This window comes from Perognathus longimembris, chromosome 20, assembly GCF_023159225.1.
Source record: "Perognathus longimembris pacificus isolate PPM17 chromosome 20, ASM2315922v1, whole genome shotgun sequence".
Classification (NCBI taxonomy): domain Eukaryota; kingdom Metazoa; phylum Chordata; class Mammalia; order Rodentia; family Heteromyidae; genus Perognathus; species Perognathus longimembris.
The window spans coordinates 40,171,305-40,199,105 of record NC_063180.1 but is presented as its reverse complement, the minus strand read 5'-3'; the positions used below and the strand labels follow the sequence as shown (position 1 = coordinate 40,199,105).

At 38.0% G+C, this 27,801-nt stretch overlaps 1 protein-coding gene and 2 long non-coding RNA genes across 13 annotated transcripts in view; 2 read left to right on the top strand and 1 right to left on the bottom strand.

The window, feature by feature from the left end:
* Ube3a (ubiquitin protein ligase E3A) overlaps positions 1 to 23,497 on the top strand; it is a 139,756-nt gene extending 116,259 nt beyond the window's left edge. For all 11 annotated transcript variants that reach the window (XM_048329476.1, XM_048329465.1, XM_048329469.1 and 8 more), the window contains one exon: positions 23,269 to 23,497. In XM_048329476.1, the coding sequence (XP_048185433.1) occupies positions 23,269 to 23,482 (214 nt within the window). In that variant the 3' untranslated portion in view covers positions 23,483 to 23,497. The remainder of the gene's footprint in view (positions 1 to 23,268) is intronic.
* On the bottom strand, positions 21,200 to 25,413 carry LOC125338584. Its single transcript, XR_007208337.1, has 2 exons — positions 24,654 to 25,413; positions 21,200 to 23,395 (listed from the first exon to the last, which is right to left on the bottom strand). It is a non-coding gene; the product is annotated as an uncharacterized LOC125338584 (long non-coding RNA).
* A 534-nt stretch (positions 25,414 to 25,947) lies between these two features.
* Positions 25,948 to 27,577, top strand: LOC125338585. Its single transcript, XR_007208338.1, has 3 exons — positions 25,948 to 26,337; positions 26,624 to 26,625; positions 27,538 to 27,577. It is a non-coding gene; the product is annotated as an uncharacterized LOC125338585 (long non-coding RNA).
* The last annotated feature ends 224 nt before the right edge of the window (positions 27,578 to 27,801 follow it).

Genomic DNA, 27,801 nt, shown 5'->3' with positions numbered 1-27,801 from the left:
CTCCCCACCTCAGCCTCTCACTCTTCTTCTTCATGTCTCAGCAAAACTTCATTGTGACCAGGTAGCGAGGGGACGGGTGACATCAGGGCAGACAGGAGGAGGAGGAGGACGGAAAGGTGACATCCATGAGGAGACACGGTGCTTATGAACTGACAGGTTGAATTGAAACCATTCCATAAAGGTAAACCACAAATGGAATACAAATGAAAACCAAGGAAACTAAACTTCATTGTGTATGCATTGCATGTTTTCTTTATTCATCCACCTGCTGATTGGCACCTAGGATGATTCCATAAGTCAGCCACTGTCAATAATTAAAGGGTTGCTAAATTAACTGAGATTCCTTTGAATAGTCACTAGGCATCTATACTACACACACAAACACACACGCACACACGCACACACATATGTATATGCACATACTCTAAATACATAGATATACTTCATATAGTGTATGTATATAATCTATATATACATATATACTATACATATAGAAGGTACTATATATAGTACATATATGCTATGTATTTATACATAGTTTATATACTGAGATAGATTCAGTTCATATGCTCCTTTACTATATATAGTATACATATACACATGTGTGTATACATACATATAATACACAACTACCTATACACTATAGATGTAGCTCCATGAGCTGCTTGTTCTGTTTTCAGCCACTTGAAGAATCCTCTGTATCTCTTTCCGCAGAGCTAGACTAGCCCAGTGTAGCGGCTCCCCTTTCCTCTCCATTCTTATCTCACTTCAAGTTTCTTTTCTTGGTCAGAGCCATTCTGACTTGGGCAAGGAGAGAAATTCAATAAAGTTTTGACTGGCATTTTCCCGATGGCTAAAGATGCTGAACTTTTTTCCCTTGTGTGGATTGCACTTCTGAGAACTATCTGTTCCATTCATTTTCTCCTTTGCTGATTGTATTATTTATGCTCTTGGTGTTTTACTTTCTGGGTTCTTTGATCTCAGTAATGGGAAGGCTGTCACTTCTCTTTGGTAATTGATTGCTTTGCCTTGCAGAAATCTTTTTTAATGTAATGCAATCTTATTTGTTCATTGTTGCTATTACTTTCTGAGCTAATGTATTTCTGTCCACAAAGTCATTGTCTATTTTGTTTTGTTTTGCCAGTTCTGGAGCTTGAACTCAGGGCCTGAGCACTGTCCCTGGCTTCTTTTTGCTTAAGGCCAGCACTCTGCCTTTGAGCCACAGCGCCACTTCTGGCCATTTTCTATATATGTGGTGCTGGGGAATTGAACCCAGGGCTTCATGTATACGAGGCAAGCACTCTTTCCATTAGGCCATATTCCCAGCCCTCATTGTCTATTTTGAAGTGTTTCTGTTTTCTTTTAGCAAGTTTCAAACTTTTAGGTCTTCCATTAAGGTCTGATGCATTTTGAAGTGGTTTTTCTGTATGAGTTGAGAGATAAGAGTTTGTTTTATTATGTGACATGTGAATATTCTGTTTTTCCACGGCCATTTCTTTGAAACTGTCTCTTTTTCCCCCCTATATGGTCCTGATACCTTTATTGACAATCAGGTGTCTGTAGCTGCGTGTTTTTTCTGTGTCCTCTTTTCCAAATGGTCTATGCATGTTTTTGTGCCAGAATCATATGTTGTTACTATGGCTCTGTAATATAATTTGAAATAAAGTCTTGTAATAACTCCAAAATTGGTCTCTTGGCTCAGGATTGCTTTGGAGACTTGAAAGCTTTTTGTGCTTGCAGATCAATTTTAGGACTCCCCCTCCCCCCCATTTCTCAGGAGAATGTTAATAGTGTTTTCATGACTATGTCACTGCGCCTTATGTAATGTTCGTTTATACCCACTTCCATGCCATTTTCCCAGTCCAGGAGTATGGGGGTTCCTTGCATTTTATAATATCTTCTGTATTATTCAACTTTATTCTTAGATGTTCTCTAGTTTATTTATTTTATTTTATTTTTTTGTGCTGGACTAGGGCTTGAACTCAGGTCATTTGCTTTTTTTCATTCAAAGCTGGTGCCCTACCACTTGAGTTACAGACCCATTTCTATATTTTTGGTGGTTAATTGGACGTAAGAGTCTCACGTACTTTTCTGCCTGGGCTGGTTTCAAACTGGAATCCTAAGATCTCAGCTTCCTGAGTAGGTAGGACTATAGGCAGATGCCACCAGAGCTGGCTTTTGTGATAGAGTTCTTTTAGGGTAGAGTTCCTTCATCTCCTTTGATTTGTTTCTGGGTATTTTATTAATTTCGGAGGGAATTATGAATAAGATTATCTTCCTGATTTGTCATGTGTTCATCACTAATATCTAGAAAATGTACTGACTTTTACCTGTTGATTTTTGTATCCTGATAGTTTGCTCCACATGTTTACCAGATCTAAGCGATCTGATTTTGGTTGGTCCTTTGAGTCTACACATCCAATTGTTTGAAATACATTTTCAAAAACATTACCATAGTTGTATTTGGATTTCAGCACTATGTGTTACACTATATCTCTTTTCACTTGCACATTAAAAAAAATTAATTTGGGCCTTCTCCTTCTTTTGGTAAGCTTTGTTGTGGGCTTGTAAATCTTATTTCTCAAAGACTCTGTTTTGTTGGTCCTGTGTGTTCCTCTTCCAGTCTCCGACGTATATGTATCGGCACCCTTTCCTGGCTCCCTAACACTGGAATCTTCCAGGCAGAGGCTGTCCTGGCTCACACCTGGAGTCTATGTGGTTCCTAGCTTTCAGGCTGGTACTGTACGCAGGCAAAGGGTTAACATGGTCCACAGTCAGGTTTGAATTTTATAGCTGCACTTGGCAACATTTAGCAGCTTTCCAGTCTTTGTATACTCAGAGCTAATGGTGGCCCCAATCAGCGTTGTAGCTGGTGAGCTGGGTAGGTTTCCCCTTCACTTTATACATGCCCCACCACCCCAGCGTGAGCACCCAGGGGTAGCAACTATCCAGGACTAGACGATTCCCTCACTATGGTCAGAGAGAGAAGCGGACTGAGGACTTGGAGCTGCACTTGAGCTGGAGTACTGGCTATGACTCTGCCCAGGGGCCTGCCTGGGGGCCCGCTAGCTTCAGGGTTTGAAGATCCCACTGAAGTCCAGTCCCGGGCTCAGAGCTCTCAGCCTGCCTGCCTGTGTCAGGGCAGCAGCTCCGGAACTGAGATGGCTGAGTCTTGGCGTGAATCCTCAAGTAAGGGGGCTTGCTGCTGATTGTGGGAGGGCGCTGCCAACCATGGAATCTGCTCTCTCCTCCTCCTCTCCATTCCTGCCTCTCCCACCTCAGCACTGTGGCAGAGTGCCCCCTGAATACACCACCTGTGCATGCGTTTAGGTCCCCTGAACAACTCAGTCCCAAATGGTTACAAAACCCAGGGACAGGGGAAGCAAAGCAGTGGAGTTCCCTAACACTTGTTTACCACGCGCCAGGGATCCACAGTGGACCAAACCCCACGATGGATTCGAGGCCTGTGAGATCCTTGACTTTCCCCAGCAGCTAGGTCTACCAGTCAGTTTGTTGACAAAAAGGAAAAACCTGCCCAGCTTCAATTGTCCTTCATGGCTTGGAGAGACAGGGTTTTAGCTGCAGACTGATTTCTCTCCCCGTAAGCTCTCTGTGTCGCATCTTTCATGATTCCAAATGCTCCTAATCTCTTCAGGATAAACCTTCTTACTTATGGAGTTACAAGGGGGAGGGGGGACCTCTTCATCCACTTGTCTTCTGCAATGAATCATAGTAAGAATGGCTGTCATGATTTGATTGGTATTTGGTGCCAGGATGGCGGCTTGATCTCTGAGCCATGTGCTCTGGCTTGGCATTTTCCACTTGTGGTCAACGTTCTAATATGTGGGCCACACCTCTACGTCTACCTTTTTGTGGGTTCATTGGAGGAAAGCATCCCCACCCCCCAGATTCATTTGCCTGGGCAGGTGGGGACCTTGGTGCTCAGATCTCAGCATCTCAAGTAGCCAGGATTATCAGCATGAGCCACCAGCATTTGGCTTGCAAACTTTTAATGGATGTGTGTGTGTGTGTGTGTGTGTGTGTGTGTGTGTGTGCGCGTATGTATATATATCCATTAAAAATATATATAGCAACAAAATTTAATTCCAAGATGTCCAATTCTAAGGTCTTCCCTGATTCCACCTATTCTTTTTCTTTATTGCTATGTCTTATATTAGGTTTTCCTTTCATCTGTATTTGGTTTATTCACTTTCCAAAAGGCACTTATTTTGGTCCTAAGAATTTGTATTTGCATGGGGCTGGGAATATGGCCTAGTGGCAAGAATGCTCGCCTCGTATACATGAAACCCTGGGTTGGATTCCTCAGCACCACATATATAGAAAAAGCCAGAAGTGGCGCTGTGGCTCAAGTGGCAGAGTGCTAGTCTTGAGCAAAAAGAAGCCAGGGACGGTGCCCAGGCCCTGAGTTCAAGCCCAGGACTGGCAAAAAAAAAAAAGAATTTGTATTTGCAGACTGTTTCTAATTCTCCTTAATGTGATGCTTAGTAATCTCTATTATTCAAACCATGATCTTTAGATATTAGACGTTAAAAAAATTCACTTTATTTTCTTACTTCAGATCTTAGGTTTGGTTTTTTTTTTTTTTGTCAGTTGTAGGGCTTAAACTTGAGGCCTGGGCCCTGTCCCTGAATGCTTTTGGTTCTAGGTTAGCATGTTGAGGCACAGCCCCACTTCCAGTTATCTGGGGGTTAATTGGAGATGAGTCTCTCACACTTTCCTGCCTGGGCTGGCTTTGAACCATGATCCTCAGATCTCAGCCTCCTGAGTAGCTAGGATGACAGGCGTGAGCCACCAGTGCCCAGCAAGGGCTAATGTTTTGCCACTTGTCAGTACTCTGTAATTTTATAATAGGCCTTCAAATTTGGTTATATGATTCATCTTCATCAAGCCTATATTAATTCTTCTGGACTCTGGTTCCTATAAAATTGTTGAAATGATAGTGATACTTTCCAACAAAAAGTTAATCAGATGTATATTTGGCATGTGATGGCGCTAATTGTTTGCATGGATTTCAGCAGAAATTACCATCTCTATGTGAATTAAACTTGTCAATGGGATATACATCTTCATTTCTATTATTTATTTCCTTTCCAGACATTTTTCTAATACTGTGTGTAGATCTTTTCCTTTGCAATTGATGTTCCCATTGCTCCTGAAAATATTCTTCTTAAAATTTCATTTATTATTGATTCATTTATTATTTCGCAAAGATATCTGTACTTTTACTTGGTTGCTGCTTTTGAATACAGCAGCGTGGCTTCCTTTTCTAATATTTCTTTCCTTGCCAGTTGTGGGGCTTGACCTCTGGGCCTGGGTGCTGTCCCTGAGCTCTTCATCTCAAGGCTAGCACTCTACCATTTGAGCCACAGCACCACTTTTGGTTTTCTGGTGGTTAACTGGATATAAGAATTTCAAGGACTTTCCTGCCTGGGATGGCTTTGAACCTCAATCCTCAGACGACAGTTTCCTGAGTAGCTAGGATTACAGGTGTGAGCCACCAGTGCCCAGTCCTTTTCTAATTTTTATGACTCTTGTTCAGATTGTGAACAACATTTGTACCTTTTCATTTCAAATCCTTCATCTATGTTTTACTTAACATCTGGTACAGTGTTGGGCAGAAATGAATAACAGAAAATAAATTTGGTTCCTGTTCTCAGAGGAAAACTTTTAGCCTCTCCATTTCACTGGTTTCATAATTACTTTCTTCCATAAATACCTTTCATTTTATTAAATAATTATCGATAGTAACATATGTACCCATGATAAATGTATAGACATACATCTGTATGAATTATATGACCTTATATGAATTTGTACTGTGATTAATATAAATGACTAAAATGAATTTGTACTGATGTTTCTCACTTTAATCCGTTGCAGCATGAGTCTGGCTAGCTTTTTTACCTTATCCATAACCTTTTACTGAAACATTAAGAAAACTTACACCACCTGCCAAGCAGTGGACTGCTCAATTCTTGTGTGCATGCACAAGTTTCAGAATTGCTAATGCGCATGCGCATGGGAAGCAATGTTTCCAAGCAGGACATGGAGCTTCTTGTCACTTTGCTTTTTGTTTAAAAAATTCCACTCATTTCCAAAGTTACTTAAACCAGCTCCAACCCACCAGGCTTATCAGTAAGATTGCCTTAGATGTTTGCAATACAGATCACTAAGTGTCTCATCCCGGGAGCCTCCATTTTCCTACATTGTGTGTTTTTAACTTTTTTACATACATGAAGTCCTGAGGCTGGGAATGTGGCTTAGCGGTAGAGTACTTGCCTCGTGTGCATGAGGCCCTCAGTACCACATAAACAGAAAAAGCTGGAAGTGGTGCTGTGGCTCAAGAGGTAGAGCGCTAGCCTTGAGCTCAGGGACAGTGTTCAGGCCCTGAGTTCAAGCCCCAGGACTGGCAAAAAAACAAAAAAAGAAAAAGAAATGATACTAAATTTTTGATCCCTAAGCTGGGCGCTGGTGGCTCATGCCTGTAATCCTAGCTAGGCAGGAAACTGAGATCTGCAGATGGCGAGTGGAAGCCAGCCCAGGCAGGAAAATCTGTGATTATAGCTGTAATATAAACTGCTCAAAACACAAAAGCCAGAAGTTGTGCTGTGGCTCAAGTGGTAGAGTACTAGCTTTGAGCAAAAGAAACTCAAAGACAGAACTGAGGCCCAGAGTTCTAGCCCCAGGACTGGCAATAAATAAATAAATAAATCTTGAACTTCATGAGAATAAGCGCCTGTCTGATAACAACTCTGTGTACCTAGTATCTATCAGTCTATCTACCTACCTGTTATCTGGTTACCTATTTATCATCTACCTATTTTGCCTTTCCCAGAATGTCATATGAAAGGACACATACTGTATATATACATAATAGACTGTTTTTTTTCACTTAACAGTATATATCTAAGAATTTCTGTGTTCTTTTTTTTTTCTCTACAGTACCAGGGTTTGAACTCAGAGTTTCATAGTTTCACATGCATTTTTCTGCTCACAGCTGGCACTCTACCACTTGAGCCACACCTCCTGTCCAGCTTCTTTGCTGGTTAATTAGAGTCTCTCAGGCTTTTCTTCCTAAGGGCAGCTGCAAAGGGAAATCGTCAGACCTCAGCCTCCTGAGTAGCTAGAATTATAGCCACCTGGAAGAGTTTTCTATGTTTTGGTGAGGCTTAAAAGACTATATTTTACTGTCTATAATGATATTCCATTGTTGCGTATACTATAGTTTGTTTACCCACTCACCTACTGAATGATATTTTAGTTAATTCTAGTTTTTATTTCCATTTTCTTTTCTAGAATATGTATAACAAAGCTGCTATACATATCACATTCTGGTTTTGTGCAGACATGGGTAAATACTTAGGTGCATAGTGGCTAGATGTGTGGCAAGAGCACCTTTAGCTTTATGATGATAACCTTTGTTTTGAAGCGGCTGTACCATTTTGCATTTCCATGGAATATTTCTTACCCATTCACCAGAACTTGACATCAAATCTTAACCATCCTATTACTATACATGCCATGTTTTCTTATTGTTTCATTTGCATCACCCTACTAATAGAAAATATTGAGCCTGAGAAAATGTCACCTCTATAACCGGTGATATAGATCTGTTCAACTCTTGTGACCATTTTGAAATGAGTTGATTTCTTACTGATGAGGATTTTTTTTTTTTTAAAAAGAGTTCTTTATGTGTTTGGATAGAATACCATTATAAGATATATGTGAAAATATTTTCTCTCAATCTATGGCCTATCTTTTTATTGATCTTTCAGTGTCTTTTGAAAGGCAGAGACTTCAATAGAAAAGAAGTCCAATAACATGATATTTTCAATCATGTGTTTTGGGTGTAGAGATCTAAGAACTCATCATAAAACCTAAGATAGCATAGGTTGTTCTCTTATGATTTCTTTTACAAATTTAAAATTGTTTGCACATTTCTAGTTCTATGTGACATTTTGAGTTAGTAAATATGTAAAGTCTGAATCTAGCTCACTTTTTGCATATGCACACTTCTTTGTTCCAATCTGTTCTTTGGATGACTATCATTTGTTCATTATGATTGCCTTTGTGCCCTTTTTGAAAACCAGTCAATTTTACTTTTTGTACCAATATTGGGACTTGAGCTGAGGGCCTGGGTACTGTCTCTTAGTCTTTTCACTCAAGGCTGGCACTTGACCCACAAGTCCACTTCCAGCTTTTTTGTTAGTTAATTTGAGAGTCTCACAAACTTCCTGCTAGGGCTGGCTTTGAATTGTGATCCTCAGATTTCATTGTTCTGAATAGCTAAGATTACGGGTGTGAGCACCAGTGCCTAACCCACTTCAGCTTTTAAAGACCACTTAATTTCAAGACCTATAAACTCTCTCTGAGTGTATGTGTTTCTGAGCTTTCTGTTCTGTACTTTGTTCTTTTTCAGTGCTATACTATCTTATTATAGCTTTATAATAAGAGCCTGGAAATCAATTTGTCTGAATCCTCCTCCAATACTCTTCCTTAGTATTGTGGCTACTGCCTTTTCATATACACTTTATAGTTAGTCTGTTAACATATACAGTGTGGTTTGCAGAGGTTTCAAGCAGGATTGAAACTGAGTTTAGCAGAACTGACATTTAGACAATGCTGTGTCTTCTAAACTATGCTCATGGAACGTTTAGATCTTTGAGTCCCCAAATACATCACCTCCATATCCATTTATTTCAGTCATTTCTTTCAAAATGTTTTCTGCATCTAGGCATATAGGTTTAGATTTATACTTGAGTTTTATGTACAAATATAAATTTTTATTTACACCTAGTCTCCAGGGGAACAGTAGCTGCTATTTATTAACCTTGTGTTGTGACTTGAATATAAGATACTCTCTAGAGGCATTACGGGCTTGTTACCAGCTCATAGGATTTGAGGAAGTGACTAATCTGAAGGCTCTGATTTAAGTAGTGAATTAATTCCCAGACAAGGTTCATCATATGATGGCATTATTGGGAGACAGGGACTTGTTGGGGGATATGGACACTGGAAATATGCCCTCAAAGGATGAATCTTTCATAGTCATGAGATGCTTTAATATTCATGAGCCCTTCCTATCTCTCTATCTCCTCCCCAGATACCTTGAAGTGAGCGACCCTGCCCTCTGCACCATCATGCTTTGCCTCACCCACACCTGCACAGGATAGGCCAAGGGACCCTAGGCTGAAATGTAAGGAACGAGGAGCCAGAATAAATCTTACCATCTCTGACCTAATTTTTTCAACATATTTCTCCACAGCAAAGAGGGAAATTAAACTTGCTGTATTTGTTCATTAGCTCTAGAGAATGATTTTTTAAAACAGATTCTTTGAGGAAAATTTTCTCTCTATAGCACAGTCAACTGTGAATAAAGAGAGTTTGGTTTCTTCAATTGCTTACTCTTTTTTTTCTCCCTCATCTTAACATTAGCTAAGACTTCATGTATGATGTTGCATAGGATACAAAAGGACATCTTGCAGTCCACATAACATCTTCCTCTGTAGCAATGTTCTTAGCTGTAGATTTCTTTTTTGCAGATATTCGTCAGCACATTGAGGAAATTTTCTGATTCTTCACTGTGAGTTTCATTCATCCATCTGTATGAATGGGTTTCATTAAATGCTTTTCTGCATGCATTCGTATGATCATATAGTTTTTCTTCTATAGGCTGTGAATGTGGATGTTAATGCTAATTCTAGTCCTTACAAGCTAGAATTACGTTTTGGTGTATAATTTTCAATGTTGTTGAATTCCATTTGTAATATTTTGTTAAGGATTTTAATATCAATATTGATGAGATATATGAGTCTATGTTTTTCTTATATCTGATTTTTGTGATGGGGCAATGATAGGTTCATGTAATGAGCTAGGAGTATTTCCTTCATGACTATGTTCTAGATTTAACAGTAGAGAATTGGCATTCTTTCCTAAGTTCCTAAAATTCACCAATGAAAAACTACCTGAGCCTATGCTTTTTCTTTTGGGAATGTTAATTCAATCCCATTAATGGATTTAGGACTGTTTATTTCTCCTTCTGTGGGCTTTGGAAGTCTCTGTCTTTCAAGAAATAAATAATTCTATTATTAAATTGTAGGGCCCAGAGTTATTCTTAATAGTCCTATCTTTTTCATACACACACACACACACACACACACACACACACACACACGTACTGGGGCTTGAACTGAGTGAGGACTTGAGTGCTGTCCCTTAGTATTTTGCTCATGGCTAGAATTGAGACTAGCTCTGTTTTCAGATTTTTGGTGGTTGGGAGAGGAATCTCATGGACTTTCCTGTTCAGGCTAGCTTTGAACCTTGACTCTCAGGTCTCAGCCTCTTGAGCAGCTAGGATTACAATGCTATTATCTTTTAATTTCCATGAGGATAAGAATTTATGCTCCTACACTTAGTTTAGCAATGTTTTTGATTTACTAAAAGAATCAAGCTTTGGTCTTGTTAGTTTGAAGTATAATTTTCCTGTTTTAAACTGCATATTTAAATTGTGATTTCAGATTTTTGTTCGTTTGTTTAAAGTGTTTTTTTATTTTTCTGAGGTAGGAGCATAGCTGTTTGATTAAAGATCTATTTTTTTCTTTTCTAATACACAAATTCATTGCTAAAGACTTCCCTGTAAGCACTTCTTTAGCCATGCACCACAAATTATATTTTAATTTGGACTTAAAATGATATTTAATCTATAATGACTTGTTCTTTGATATACGTTATTCAGAAGCATATTACTTAATTTCCAGATATTTTGGGGTTTCTCAACTATATATTTATTTTTAGTTTTATTTCATTCTGGGCCCATATAATTTATATTCTCCTAAAATAACTGTTGTATTGCAAAAAGTATGGTCTCTTTGGTAAATAAAATTTTTTAGTACAAGTTTGTTATGATCAAGGTGATGTACAGAAGGGCCACCATATTGTAAGTCAAGTAATGAGTATATTTCTCCTTGGGCAATGTCATTCTTCCCTTGGTCTCTCCCAGGTTTACCCTTCCATCCTACCCACAAGTCACATAGTTCATTTTGGTAAATGATTTTTATGGGTGCAAAGATCATGTGTAACTCCTCTCCCATGGCTGGATGGAGTGCTCTTAGCATCAGATAAGTTAATCAAATACTATCGTTCAAGTTATCTTTGCTATTTTTGGAACTCTTGACCATTGCTTACAAAGAGACATGAAAGAGCCTGAAGATTTTTCTACTTTTTTCAGTTCTATTAACTATTATATATTTTAACACTCTGTGGATAAAGGGCTGTCCTTCATCTCTTATACACCATCACTTTTATGTCTGTTAGTCTTTCTTTGTGTGAAGCCTGCTTTGTCTGAAATCAATTCCACAACTTTTTTGATCCGTGTTAACATTTATATGTTTTTGATCTACCAACAAATCTTGAAAGATTCCTTGTAGTCATCATCTTGTTAGATTTTGTCTCAACTCATATTTTATTTTATATTATTATTGTTATTTTTGCTGATTGTGGGGCTTGAACTCTGGGCCTGGGTGCTGTCTCTGAGCTCTTCAGCTCAAAGTTAGCACTCTATCACTTGAGCCACAGCTCTACTTCCGTTTTCTGGTAGGTTCACTGGAGATAAGAGTCTTAAGGGAAAGGGAGAGGAGGAAGGGGGGTATGAGGGACAAAGTAACAAACAGTACAAGAAATGTATCCAATGCCTAACGTATGAAACTGTAACCTCTCTGTACATCAGTTTGATAATAAAAATTTGAAGAAAAAAAAAGAAAATGTTACTACAGTTAAAAAAAAAAAGTCTTAAGAACTTTCCTGCCCAGGCTGGCTTTGAACCTCTATCCACAGATCTCAGCCTCCTGAATAGCTAGGATTACAGGAATGAGTCACAGCACCCAGCTTAGGTATTCTTTTAAATAAGTCTCTGTGTAGTGTGCATGTCCCACCTGACTCAGAATTTTCCCTTCACAAAAACATCTCAAGTAGTAGAGCTTCTTATTCCCCCCCCACATCTTCTCCATAATCTTTCCTCTGGCTCTAGCAATCCCAGTGTCTTTCCTTGAAGCACTGGTTCCTGTTTCTTTGTTTGTTTTGTTTTTGATTCTGATTGGTAATATAGGAAAGATGGAGAAGGCTAGCAGGATAGGAATTTTCTTTTCCCATCTGGATAAGAATTTGGTAAAGAACGTTTGAGGAGGGGCTGGGAATATGGTAGTGTAGTGCTAGAGTAAAGTGCTAGTGGTAGAGTGCTCCAATCATATGCATGAAGCCCTGAGTTCGATTCCTCAGCACCACATATATAGAAAAAGCTAGAAGTGGCGCTGTGGCTCAAGTGGCAGAGTGCTAGCCTTGAGCAAAAAGAAGCCAGGGATAGTGCTCAGGCCCTGAGTTCATGCCCCAGGGCTGGCAAACAAACAAGAATATTTGAGGCGCTCTTTCTCAGGTCTTTACTATGAGACACTATGGAGGTTCCTCGTGCTAGAGCACACACAGTGGGGTCCTCTGGAAGCACACAGTGTTGGAAACCAAAGGGGCTCATTAGCAGCTCAGTGATGGAGTATCAGGATCTAATCCAGGCCACAGAGGTAATTGGGGAAGCTTGTCAGCTCCCAGGTTGATATGGAGGTGCATGTAGGGGTGTTGATTCTTTTTAGTACATTATTATGTGCACTAATCCTTTATTAGATAGATAGTTGGCAAATTTAACCAAGAATCTAAAAGATCTCTAAAATGAAACTATTGAATTACTCAAAGAAAATATGGAAGTGATAAAAAATGCAGAAAAAGATCCATGCCTATGCGTTGGAAAGACACTGCTAAAATATCTGAATACCTTCAACTTAAAAATCCAATGTAGTCATTACAAAATAACAATGACATTTTTCCTATCAGTAGAAAAAAGTAATCACAAAATTCTTACATGATCACACACACACACACACACACACACACACACACACACACACACACACACAAAATAGAAGACACACAAAAAGAAAAATCCTGACCAAAAAGGAACAAATCTTCATTTACCCAGACTTCAAAATGTATTACAAAGCATGGCTGAACAGCATGGTACCAGCATAAAAACAGACACTTAGTCCATGAAATAGAACAGAAAATCCAGAAGATAATGCAACTATTTATAGACAACTGATTTTCAACAAAGATCTCAAGAACACCTATGGGAGAAAGGTGCTGAGAAAAATGGATGGACATACATGGAAGAGTGAAACTAGTTTCTAACTTTTGACCATATACAAAAAACAAATTCAAAATTGACTAAGTAACTAAAATAAGACTCCAAACTCTGAATACTTACTAAGAAATACATAAACACTTTAAGATATGGGGAAAGGCAATTATTATTTTTATTGTGCCAGTACTAGGATTTGAATTCATGGCCCAAGAGCTGTCCCTTAGCTTTTTTCACTCAAGGCTGGTATTCTATCATTTGAGCCACAATTTCACTTCTGGCTGGTTAATTAGAGGTCAGTCTCACAGACTTTTCTGCCTAGGCTGGCTTCAAACCATAATCTCAGATCTCAGTCCTGAGTAGCTGGGACTACTCGGGAGCTGTTGGTACACTCAGTTGGCAATTATCTCTTACATGACCTCAAAATGTAGGCAATAAAGAGAAAAACCATAAAAGGAATGGGCTTCTGAGAAGCAGAGGAAATGGTCAACAGAATGATGAAACAGTCTTTAATCTCATGAATCTCCCCACCAGGCATAGATTCCCCTGCTGAAAAAGTACACAGCACTATCACAAGAGATTTTTTTTTTTATATTATCATTTCAAGAAAGAAGATGATTTATTCGTCACTTCTGTAGCTCAGTCAGAAAATATAAATTTTCTTCTAAAGTGGAGGTATAATTTAAAAGTATCATGATGAGAAGTGATGCCCATTAATATTTCATATAACAACAAGTTTCTTCAAGCAAACTCAGGCAAATGAGATTCTGTCTCAAAAGACTAAGAGCTGAAGATGTAGCTTATGATAATGTTTGCCTGCCATGCAAAGTCCTGCATTTGACCACCATCACCGCATTATTAAAAATGAGAAGGTTTATGATCATTTCAAACCCAGAATATGCTATTTTTAAGTGTGCACTCAATAAATAAAAACACCCATTAACATAATAATTTTATTACATAAATCAGAAATTTTAATTACTTTTTTCTTATGAGGGAGCATCTATTAAATTAATCAAATAAAAACTGATTTCACCATATAGGACATATAAGTAAACTAATCTTATGAAAATGCTATATAACATGTCTTCAAATCATTGCAACAGGAGAGACAAACAAGTTATATATAAGTAAACACTTTGAGGTGGTATGCAAGTGTAACCCAATGTATTTATCAAACTATGGTAGATTCAGGGAAGAACTCAAATAGTGTAATTCCTCAGAAAGACTAACTCACAGACCAGTAAAATAAACACCAGGAAACAGGTACTGAAAAATGAGGGACTGGGGTCAGGGCCGGGGGAGGGGGAGAAGATGAATGAGAGAGAAAGGAAGAATGCAGCCGTAAAATTAAATGTATAACCTATGAAATTAAGAAAATATAGGGGAGGGATGGGGCTGGGAGGGAAGGGAAGAATGATGAAAGGGGTGACATCAATCAAGATGCATTGCATCTATAAACTGCTTTGTTGAATGACAAAACAAAAACTACAAAGTTATGGTTTAAAATGTCAAAAACAAACACACCATTTAATAAGTATGAAATAAATAATATAAAGCAGGTAAACTAAAATAATTCTGATTATATAAACACAAATAACAGAATAACATCAAGTTTTACAAAGTGAATAAAATAAAAAACACTAGCCAGGTGTCAGGGGCACATGCCTGTGATTCTAGCTACTTAGAGGCTGAGTTCTGAGGATCCTGGTTTGAAGCTATTCTGAGAAGCAAAGTCCATGAGACTCTTACCTCCAATAAACTACCAATGAAGCCAGAAGTAGAGCTGTGGCTCAAGTAGTAGAGTGCTAGCCTTGGGCAAAAAAGCTCAGGGATAGTGCCCAGACTCAGAGTTCAAGCCTTAGAACTGGCGCGCGCGTGCACGTGCGCACACACACACACACACACACACGTGCTTGCACACACACAAATCTAATTTTTTTTCAAAAAAGAGACATGCCAGAGACAAAAAAAACCCTAAAAACTGTCAGCACACAGATGCTCTCAGTTGATCTAATTTGATTTAAAATATTAATGCATAATACAGTGAAAAAAACACAGCTCTTTAGCAGCTGGTTCTGGGGAAGTGGGGTATCCATATGTAGAAGACTTAAAACTAGATCTCTCTTTCTCTGTGCAAAAATAAATAAAATGGATCACAGCTTAATGTAACCTTGATACTACTATAGAATGCATAGGGAAAACACCTCAAGATAAAAGCATAGCTAAAGAATTTCTTTTTTTTTTTTTTTTTTTTTTGGCCAGTCCTGGGCCTTGGACTCAGGGCCTGAGCACTGTCCCTGGCTTCTTTTTTTTTTTTTTTTTTTGCTCAAGTCTAGCACTCTGCCACTTGAGCCACAGTGCCACTTCTGGCCGTTTTCTGCTTTATATTATTTATATGTGGTGCTGGGGAATCGAACCCAGGGCCTCATGTATACGAGGCAAGCACTCTTTCCACTAGGCCATATCCCCAGCTCCTAGCTAAAGAATTTCTATGTAGTACTCTAACAGTTCAGGAATTAGGAGCAAGAACTGACAAATGGAATCATGTTAGATAAAAAGTTATTTTGTACAGCCAAAGCAACAATAAACAATGATAAGTGATAGCCTACAAGCTGGGAAAAAGCGTTTATGAGGTTGTTTGTCCCACAGGGCATTAATATCAAGAATATATCAAGAATTCAATGCCAAAATAACAAATAATTCAACTATGAAATTGATAAAAGTGCTGACCACATAATTTTCAAATGAAAATAATCAATAAATACATAAAAATGTTTAAATTAGCCATCAAGAAAATTTAAATAAAAAAGACTGATATTCCAACACATATCAGTCAGAATGGCTATTATCAAGAAAAAAATAACAATAAACGCTGGTGAAGCTGGGGTGGAAAGTCTCTTATTTGCTAATGACAGTATTTTAACTAATCTAGCCAGTAATCTAGTCAGTAAGGAGTTTTCTAAAAAAAACAACCCAAAAAACCCTAAAAGTAGAACTTGCATATGCTCCAGTAATACTATTCCTGAGTGTATGGCTAAAAGAATCAAAGTCAGTTACTTTACTACAGAAATGTCTGTTGTCATAGCACTATTCACAATAGGAAAATTGCTACCCACCAATGGATGAATGAAAATATGGTAGGGGGCTGGGACTATGGCCTAGTGGCAAGAGTGCTTGCCTCATAAACATGAAGCCCTATGTTCGATTTCCCAGTACCACATATATAGAAAACGGCCAGAAGTGGCACTGTGGTTCAAGTGGCAGAGTGCTAGCCTTGAGCCAAAAGAAGCCAGGGCCAGTGCTCAGGCCCTGAGTCCAAGGCCCAGGACTGGCCAAAAAATAAATAAATAAAAATAATAATAAATAAAAGAAAAAAAAGAAAATGTGGTAGTCAGGTGTTGATGGTTCATGGCTGTGATCCTAGCTGCTGAAGATGCCGAGATTTAATGATCCAGGTTTGAAGCCAGCTGGGACAGACAAATATAAGGGACTTTTGCCTCCAGTTAACCAGCAAAAAGCTGGAAGTGGTGGTGTGGCTCAAGTGACAGAGTGCAAAGCCATAAGTGAAAAAGCTAAGAAAAAAAAAAAAAGATTATGTGTGTGTGCGTGTGTCCACATGCATGTGTAAACTTACACATAGTTCCTGGCTATGGACCTAGAAATGACACAAACCAGTAGATACAAATATAACTGATATCTAAATTCTGTTTTTAAAATACTTTTATGTGACAAAATGGAGCAGAGTTTATCCTCAATTTAGTCATAAGGAAATATCAGAAAATTACAAATTGAATACAAGATCATAGTATTCTTCAAATGTCAATTTAACAAAATGTAGGAATGAAGGGAACAGTCTCAGATTTGCTGCACTGAGGTAGGAGGTGAAGGAGGAGACATACAAAGAAGTGTAACATCGCAATATAGGATTTTGAGTTAGAACTGAGATCAGATCAAAACCATATTTGTGAGACAATCGGAAATAAATTGAATATGGCTTTAAGATTAGTTGGTCATATTGTATCACTTCCCAATTTTAATAATCATTACATAAAAATAAAACAAAGAAAACTGAGCTTAAAAGCATACAGGAAAGCTCTTTCACTTTTGCAAATTTGCTGTAACTCTATAATTAACTTTACAAAGTAAAAGCTGTGAAATAAAGACATTTTACTGAAGAAGACTGACCACTGATATTTCCATGAAAAATTGTTTACCTAATTAACCAAATGCCAAATTGAAGCCACAACAAAATACCACTTGACAATCAGTTAAGAGGATATGATTTTAAAAGACCAACTATTTACAAGGTCGGTGACAGTGGAAAGTGAAAATCACTGGGTGGGATTGAGAAAAAGTTTAGAAGACTCTAAAAAACTTCTCTGTCAGTTTCCTACAAAGGGGAAAATAATCCATTCACAAGCAAGCAATTACATTTTTAGGTAATTCAAATAGTTAAAAAGGAGAAAAGAATCCAATCAACAGGAGACTGGATAAGAAAACTGAAATATACCTATTCAATGCAGTATGTATTTTATTTTGTCAGTTGTGGGTCTTGAACTTTAGGACTGGGCACTGTCTCTGAGCTCTTTCAGCTCAAGGCTAGCACTCTACCACTTGAGCCAAGTGCCACCTCTGGTTTTTCTGGTGGTTAATTGGAGATAAGAGTCTGAGAAGCCAGCTGCATACTGTGAATTTAATCATGCTAATTTCAAAGTAAGTAAAATTTATGATCAGAGAAACTAGAACCCTAATCCTTATGAGAATTTGCTTAACAAGAAACAAGCAGTAATGTAGCTTCTCAAGTGGTAATAGTATTCTAATTCCTGAGGTAGAAGTTACTTCATCACTGAATTGTATGATTAAGATCTGTACTCAAGTCTACATTTCTAGGTATTAGGAAGAAGATAATGGTTCAAGGCCAGTCCAAGCAAGAAGATCAAAGACTCCATCTAAAGCACTGCCTGGGCATAGTGGCCCATACCTCTCATTTGAGCTATGTGGAGATGACAATTAGGATGATTTCAGTCTAGGCCAGTCCAGGCAAAAAGTGAGACCTTGAGAATGACCAACACAAAAAAGGCTGTGGGAGTGCTCAAGTGCTAGAAAGCCTACCTAGAGAGTGCAAGGCCCTGAGTTCAAACCCTAGTACCATCCCCAACTCAAATAACAGGTCTATGTACTTAACTATGTCAAATAAATAAATTTTATATGCCTGACATAATCTGCTAGATACTAAAATAGCTATTAAGTATATGAAAAAAGGTTAAGGAATAGTAAAAATATGCGCATATGTGCTACCTGTGTACACACAGCTTGTGGAGTAAAGATAAGTGGTGTGTGTGTGTGTGTGTGTGTGTGTGTGTGTGTGTGTGTAGGACAAATAAGAAACCAATCACACTAGGAAGGGCATAGTGGATATGTGAGGAGAAGATAACATGGAAGGCAAGTTGGGGTTTAAAATGGCCATTATAACTTAAAAGCACATTTTAAAAATGCTTCTGGGTGAAGCATGGTGGTTCACACTTGTAATCCCATCTTCTTGGGAAGTGAAGACTAGGAGAGTCATAGAGGCCAATCCCAGTAAAAGTTATTAAGGCTTCATTTCAATCAATAGCTGTATAAACTATATAGAAATCAGAATAGGGGAATCAAGTTTAGGACAGCCTGGGAAGTATCATGAATTGTGAAACTATTTCAAAAATACCTAAAACCAGCTGGGTGCTGAGATTTGAGGATCACAGTTTGAAACTAGCTGGGGCAGAAAAGTCTGAGATCCTTATCTTCAATAAATTACCAAAAAACAGCTGGAAGTTCAGCTGTGGTTCAAATGGTAGAGCACTAGTCTTGAGCAAAAGCAGCTCAGGAATGGGGAAAAAAACCAAAACCAAAAACAAAAAAACCGTAAGACCTAAACAGTTAAGGATGTGGCTAAAGTGTAACAATTACAAGATCCTGAGTTCGACCCTTTGTACCATCACCAAAAATTGGATAATACATAGATAGGAAGGAAAAGAAAAGAAAGGAAAAGGAGGGACGGAGAGAAAGAAAGAGAGAGAGAGGAGGGGGGAGGGAAAGGGAGGGGAGGGGAGGGGCTGGGTGGGAAGGGGAGGGGGAGGAAGGGGGGATGGGAAGGGAAGGGAAGGGAAGAGCAAGCAAGGTTTTAGGGGGAAAAGAATTATGACTTCAAGCCTCATTTTAAAATAGTTAAGAAAGTCTTGTGGGCTCATGCATGTAATTCCCAGATGTTGAGGGGGCAGAAATCAGGTAGACTGCAGTGCAAAGGGTAGTTGGGAAACAGGTAGGTTATCAAGTACCCATCTCAAGAATTAAGCTGGTAGTGGTGGTGTATGTCTATAATCCTAGCTGTGCAAGAGGCAAAGATGGAAAGATCATGGTTGAGGTGTGTCTGAACAAAAATGTAGGACCCTATCTGAAGAAAAAGAAAAGAAAAAGGTTTAGGGGGTGTGGCTCAAATGGTGAAGCACTTGGCCTAGCAAGCACAAGACCCTGAGTTCAAACCCCAGTACTATTAAAATGTAAACCATAAAAAACAACAGAAAGCACTTATGGCAAATGTTGGTAGTAAAGAACATGAGTTTGTGGCCAGCAGTGAGACAACCTCACAGTTCTTTTGTCCAAAACTCTGAATAAAATGCTTTTTAGTAGATAAAAATAGAGCAAATCTTTCATTACCAAGACCAGGTGAAAATAAATGATTACTTATGTTTAAAAATTTATTAGGAGAACTAGCAAATGAATTTAGGGAAAATATGCAAACTAACTGGAACATTTAAAATATGGATAAAATTATACCAAATATCCAATTGAGGGAAAGTATAGGAGAGGATTGGTGATGCTAAACCCCACTAGTTAAATTTATTTCATTAAACATCATAAAACAAATCACCAAAACTTTGTACTAGTGTGGTAAGAAGTCTGCATGGACTATAATTTTCTAAGAGAAAGAAATTATTAAACATAAAACACAAACTATCCAACAAGCAGTAACTGTAGAAAGAATGCAAAAAAGATTCTAGGCATCCTAGCTTCAGGTTTATCTGACTAGTTCATTTAAAGACTGAAAGCAATCCTATAGCCTTTTAGCCTATTAAGAATAGAAAAAAGATCATTGAAAGAATTTTAACACAACCAGAAATTTTGATATCAAAGCATAAAAAGTAAAGCAAAAAGAAAATCACAGATTCACTTAACTTAGTCAATATGCTTCCAACATTCCAAATCAAATAAATTCAAATTGATTTTAAATTATATTATTAAATTTATTTTAATTCTCTCTCTCTCTCTCTCTCTCTCTGCCATTCCTAGGGTGTGAACTCAGGGCCTAGCCTCGCTGTGCTCAAGGCTAGCTCTCTACCATGTGAGCCACAGCACCACTTCCGGCTTTTTCTGTTTATGTGGTACTACCGAGGAATTGAACCCAGGGCTTCATGCATGCAACACAAGCATTCTGCCACTAAGCCACATTCTTATCTCCATTTATTTTAATAGATCTTTTTCAGAATCAAGTAGAATCTGTTCATTCAGAAAAGGTTTCAATAGTAGAAAAGGAACTGTTTCATAGCATAAATGTTTTAAGCAATAGTGCTAGTGTTTGTGCAAAAAAATACTGATCACATGTACCACCTGATTTCGATTAAAATTCCTTAGAAAAATATAAAAAGTAAAAGACTTTTCTAATTAAACAAACCAAATATCTCATCTCAAAATTAGTGTACTGATGAATAAGATCATCCAAATAAAAATAACTTACCTACTGGGACTAAGACATGATACCACCATCAGCAGAATTCTACTCAGCAAAATGCAACTATAAACTGATAAATGAATTCAGTTTCCTCATCTAGGAAAATAGCTCTTCTGCCACTGATAGTATCTTACCTAGATAAATGGCTCACTTAGACAATAATTTCATAATCAAGACTCACATCATATTCTTCATAGTCTTCCAACAATCATTGCACTATATTTTTTTTCCTATTCCTAATCAGTTATCTGCCTTAAATCACAACAGCCCAGACCCAAAGGCACCTTTCCTCTGATCCATGAAACACTATCAAACCCTGTCAAGGTGGTGTTTTCCCTTGCTGCAGTAAATTTAATAAACTTATCTTTGCTCATTCATAGCTCTTTTGGGTGGTCTTTTGGGTGGTCTTTTGGGAGAAGCAGACCAGCAAAAAATGTGCATTGCAACCCAAGAAGCATTCCATTAAAGGCCCATTTAAATCAAGGGTGGGTAATATTTCAACAATTGTTTAAGTGCTCTGAAAGTACCAGTATGTGGACTTAGGCAAAATCAGGATAAATTGGAAGAGGGCAATTAAAGCTATCAATATTTGCAAAAAAATTCTGTCCACATTTTGAAAAAAATATGAAAAGTACTGAGGTGACCATTTACCCCTCAAAAACACAACAAAACTTCCAGATTCAGAAAAAATGAACAGAGTAAAAGAAAAATCTCATAACTAAAGTGAAAAATGTCAACAGCAATTAAAATTTTTGAATAAGAGACATATATTGTTCTTGACTGTGAAGACAATATTACTGAAAACCAATTTCCCCAAATTAATTTATTAAGTCTGATGAAATTGCAGTCTAAACTGTAATTTCTTCCAGTAAGAAGACACATGAGACAGGAGGCAGAAGAAGAGACACACAGATCCACAGAACAAAAATGGAGCCAGTCAGATGAGAATACACCATAGGCGCAAGATGGCATTACAGATAAATGGGCAATTATTGGCAAATAATCGCAAGTAATGGCAAATAACTTGGCAATTTAAGACTTCAAAACAAAAATATTCTAATGATATACGAATTTGACTTAAAAAAAACCCCACAATGAATTAGAAGTTAACATAGGTGAAGAGTTTTATGGACTTGGTATTAATACCTTTCCAAAAATGATGTGAAACCAGAAGCTATAAAGCGAACATGGTTATATACTTGGACATATAACAATTATACACATTACTATAACAAAAACAAAGTTTAAAGGAGCATAAAAATATCTGTAATGCTTGACAATCTGAAAAGTTATTCCACCAATAGTAAAAGTGCTCACTGAAATCAGAGACGAAAATCAACACTCACCCCCAGAATTGGACATAAAGAAATTAAAAATACAGATGACTAATAAACACATGAAAAACAATGATCAAACTCAAAAACAAAAGAAATACAATTTAAGACAATAGTTGGGCTACCACATTTGCAAAAATTTAAGTATGTTTAAAATTTATCATCTGTGTGGACGTGGGAAAGTTGGCAATCTTATTCATTGCCATTGAGGACAAAATTGTTAACCACATTTGAAAAAAAGAATCTTTCCATAAATTTCAGAATATTAAATGTTTGTATCCTTAATTCTAGTAATTCAACTGCTAGGTAAACTTATTATAGTATCACAGACAAATGCAGAATTGTTGATAAGAGGGAGGTTCATTGCACAGAAATTTGGTACTAACATAAATAACCATGAATGAGAAATCCATAAAACATTTAATTATATTTTATCTATAGAATAGTCATGCAGTCATTCAACAAATGACACAGATGTATATGTATTACTGAAATAGAAAAAAAACCACTGAAAAGACTTAAATGGAAGAGGTAATTGGCAGAAGAATGTGTTACAATATGGGTTCACTTCTAAACACCCACTCCAAAATAGCTTACATGTCCATTTGTGCACTAAAAAAATGCACATCTTTCTTGAATAAAAGAAAACTGTGAGAATTGAGTTGAAAGAGAGGAGGGCCCTTAGTTTTTATATTATTTGGTCTTTGAATTTTTGAGAAAAAAGTATGCAGTTTCTTTTGAATATATCAGCTTTAAAAATTTATCATGTGGCAAAGAAAAATGGTAAATATGTATTTATGGGAGCACTGAGCAATTCCACCATTTTGAGCTTCTTGTGCAATTTATGTGAGGCTCCTGTGATTGAGTCAAGCGGCAGCAAGGGAAACAGTCACCATGCCCAATTAAAGTCTCATCGGTGATATCCCAATATGAGCATTTCTCAGTTAAGCATTTCTTATCTGCAGGAGGTATCCACTGCCACACAAGAAGAAAAGTGTCACCGGGCATAAAGAAGACTTTTATCGTTGTTTTGATGAAGCTGGTATAGAAATGAAGGCATCAACTGTAGCAAACCCACTCAATGCGGTCACCCTATACAAGGACACAGGGAAAAGTAGCATAGGTGAGAAACGTTCTTTTCTACATCTCTGCTTTTTTCTTTTTTCATTTTCTTGGTGACAGTTCTGGGGCTTGAACTCAATACCTCACTTTCACTCAGTTTTCTTGCTTCCAAGTGAAGCTCTACCACTTGAGCCAAGCCTACTTATCCCTTCCTCAATTCTGAAACAATAACTTAGTGTACATAGCTCCATACACTTCAGGATCAGCATACTTGTCCAGGGTCTCTGTTACACATTTCAGAATAAATTACCTGATTCACACTGAAAACTATGTCTGTTACTTAAAAAAAAACCTGTTTATCTTCACTGCTTAGTAGGACAAATTATTCAGAAAATTAATAAAAAAAAATCTATTCATATTATTCTCAACAAAAATTTACTGAGAACTTATCAAAGGCAGGCAATTAACAAGGTGTCTATGTCATCAAAAAAGTAAACAACAACAACAAAAAAACCTGACTAGGGCTGGATGCTGATGACGCATGTCTATAAATCCTAACTACTCAGGACGGTAAGATCTGAAGATCATGGTTCAAAGCCAGCATTGGCAGGAAGGTCCATAAGACTCGCATCTCCAATTAATCACCCCCAAATTGGAAGTAACACTATGTCTCAAAGCGGTAGAGCACTAACGCTGAGCAAAAAAAGCTCAGGGGCAATGCCCAGGCCCTGAGTTCAAGCCCCACAACTGACAAAAAATATTCTTGACTAGAGTAAATTAAATGTAGTTAAATGAGATGAATTAACTATATATAAAGAGCTCAGCTACAATGGACTGGTTAGAGTTAGATTTTCATTCTTCTTCTTCTTCTTCTTTTTTTTTTTGGCCAGTCCCAGGGCTTGGACTCAGGGCCTGAGCACTGTCTCTGGCTTCTTTTTGCTCAAGGCTAGCACTCTGCCACTTGAGCCACAGCGCCACTTCTGGCCATTTTCTATATATGTGGTGCTGGGGAATTGAACCCAGGGCTTCATGTACAGGAGGCAAGCACTCTTGCCACTAGGCCATATTCCCAGCCCAGAGTTAGATTTTCATTGAGGACAGAATTTGTTAAGCAAAACTCTTCAATTCAAGAGGAGTTTACAACTGTGCCTCCCTAATCTGATTCTTGGTGGGTTGTTACTGTTGTCTGGTTACAACTAAGGATAAACTTAAGGAGAAGATGTATCAACTCATATCCCATCCTAGGACTCTAATAAAAACACAGTCTCTACCCACATAGGCATCATACCTGTAAAGGGCATCCAAGTGATCATATATAGGAATGAAGATTTGGGAAGTAAACTGTCAACTAATTTCTTAGAATTGATTGAGGAGTTAAGGTGAGGGTACTAACAACTCCTCTTCCATGCTGGATTCTATTATCACCTGACAGGAAAAAAAAAGGAAAAACAATAATTTAAAAAAGAAATACATGCATATATGCAGATGCATCTGTAGACATGTGTCACATACATACACACATAAAGAAACAATAATGTAGATATTCTGTGTTGTGTTAGACTGGGTTGGAATAGTTAATATCAGTTAAGTCTTCTCTGTGCCATGTGCAAAAAACATGCACATCTTTGCTCATTAGGTCCCTGTAGACAGAGACAGTGGCCAGGTAATAATTATTGCTAGCAAGATAAAATTTTCAAGCCCTAAATAAAAATGTAACAATTGTATGTAGAATGGTAAAAGTATGGTCTATTACTGCATAGTAAAACCTAAGTAGGGCTCCTAACAACTCTATTGGAAAACTAAACTTATTTCCACAAGGCCATCTTTACAGAATAATGTATGTCTATGAGAAAAATAAGACACAAACATCTACTGCTATGTTCCCCCAAAGACTCCTTTCCCTCCCACAATGCTCGAACTAAGCCATGAGAGCAATAGAAGTGAGCAACATAGGCCAAGACATGAATGTCCAGATATGGTGAACTCCTCACTAATACAAGGGAACCCTGAGCAAACTGGCATTATCCAAGGGAATCTGCACTGTGCATGTACATATAAGGACAAATCAGGCCAAGCTAATGATGTTACTGTGTATGTACTCTGATCTATAAAGCCCCACTCCCTGTGGCAAGCAATGCACTAAAGGAGCATTGTGGAAAGGATACGGGTTAGTGGCTAGGCACCATGAGAGATTAGGAAGCCACCTGTCCAACATATGCTGCATGCAAGGTATTCTAGGCTGCCACAAATTATAATTTGGAAACACTTTCCTATTTTCCTTGCTTTCAATTTAGGATCTTTAAGACAGATTGCCTCCCTTCAAGGATTAGGGCCTGTACAGATAGAAATAAGTATTTTATTACTTACACATGCTAGGGTAGATAAGGACCACACAGAGATCAGTTATCATAAGGACAGTAAAAAGAAGTGAGAAGAAAGGAGGCCAAGAGTAATTGAAGGAGGGAGGAAGGTTGAGGTAGAATAAGGTTGTAGAAACAGGTTTTTCTCGGGGAACTTGAATTGGTGGGGGTTAAAAGCAAGCAGGAAGAAGCTCTGTGGAGTTATATAAGTGGAAGCATATATGATAAATATGTATATATGTGTATGCAAGTGTTTGTAGGTATGTACACATGTATGTACTGACATACATAGGACAGCTATCAGAATTGACCACATTGAGGAACTAGAAGGAGATCTAGAAGTGGAAGTCCAAATTCTGTTGCTGGTATGAGAATGCTTCACAACAAAATTGGGATTCTTCACTACATTCTTTGATACTCACAGCCAAGAAGACAAAACTGCTAAGACCTCAAGAACAAACCTAGATACAAACCGCATTTTGGCCCAATATCAACTTGGTTCCTAAAAGAGAAGGAATCACTCAAATGCACTTGCTACACAACGCTTTGATGGTATAACCTAGGTTTAGAATTGTCAAACATTCTAGAATGTAAATGTATAAAAATATGGAAGTTCTACTACACACACATCCACACACATGTATGTATGTATGTATGTATGTATGTATGTATGTATGTATATTATTTGTTCTGTTTTGTTTTGCTAGTCCTGGGGCTTGAACTCAGGACCTGAGCCTTTCTGTGCTCAAAGTTAGTGTTCTACCACTTGAGCCACAGCACCACTTCTGGCTTTTTCTGAGTAGTTTATTGGAGATAAGAGTCTTACAGACTATTTTGCCTGGGCTCGCTTCGAATGGTGATCTGCAGATCTCAGTCTCCTCAGTAGCTAGGGTTACAGGCGTGAGCCACTGGTGCCCAGCCTCCACTATATTTTTAATGTGAGGGGCAACTGGAGGTATGGCTCAAGTGGTAGAGCCCCTGCCTAATAAGCCTGGAGCCCTGACTTCAATCCCCAGTACTGAAAAATAAAAAGAGTGAGTCACTTAATGTGAGAGGCTTCCCAAAATAAATCAATGAGTTTCTTTAAGAAATTTCAACAATGTATACACAGAAAGTTAGATTAAAGTAAATGACACTGTTATTGAAGTACTTTCTAGAAAACTTACAAGGATGAGCAGAGATACTATTGTCACTGTATTTGATTTTGGTACCCTGAGTACTGTTTTTTTTTTGGGGGGTGGCTTGGACTCAGGGCCTGAGCACTGTCCCTGGCTTCTTTTTGCTCAAGGCTAGCACTCTGCCACTTGAGCCACAGCACCACTTCTGGCCATTTTCTATATATGTGGTGCTGGGGAATTGAACCCAGGGCCTCACGTATACAAGGCAAGCACTCTTGCCACTAGGCCATATCCCCAGCCCCCTGAGTACTGTTTTTATGTTTATCTGAATTAGGGAAGGGAAGGGGAACATCAAAATGGTGAGCCAAAGGACAAAAGGTGAACCACTTTCAACAGCAATACTCATAAGACAATATGTTGGAAATTATCTGTACAGTTTGGGGGAGGTTGGGGAGGGAAGATGGGAGAAAATGAAGGAGGAGGTAACAAGTTTGATAAGAAATGTACTCACGCCTCATGTATGTAACTGTAACCCATCTGTATATCACCTTGACAATAAAATTCATAAAATTTAATTAATAAATAAAATAAAATTTAAATTTAAAAACCCACAAAAGGTCAATGTTGTGATACTGAGTTCTAGGTGAAAGTAGAGCTTTGTTTCTATCTATAGTCCTTCATTGAATAAGCACAGTGGGGCTGGGGATATAGCCTAGTGGCAAGAGTGCCTGCCTTGGATACACGAGGCTCTAAGTTCGATTCCCCAGCACCACATATACAGAAAACGGCCAGAAGCGGCGCTGTGGCTCAAGTGGCAGAGTGCTAGCCTTGAGCGGGAAGAAGCCAGGGACAGTGCTCAGGCCCTGAGTCCAAGGCCCAGGACTGGCCAAAAAAATAAATAAATAAATAAATAAAATAAAAAAGAATAAGCACAGTGGGGCAATTACATTCTTAAAAT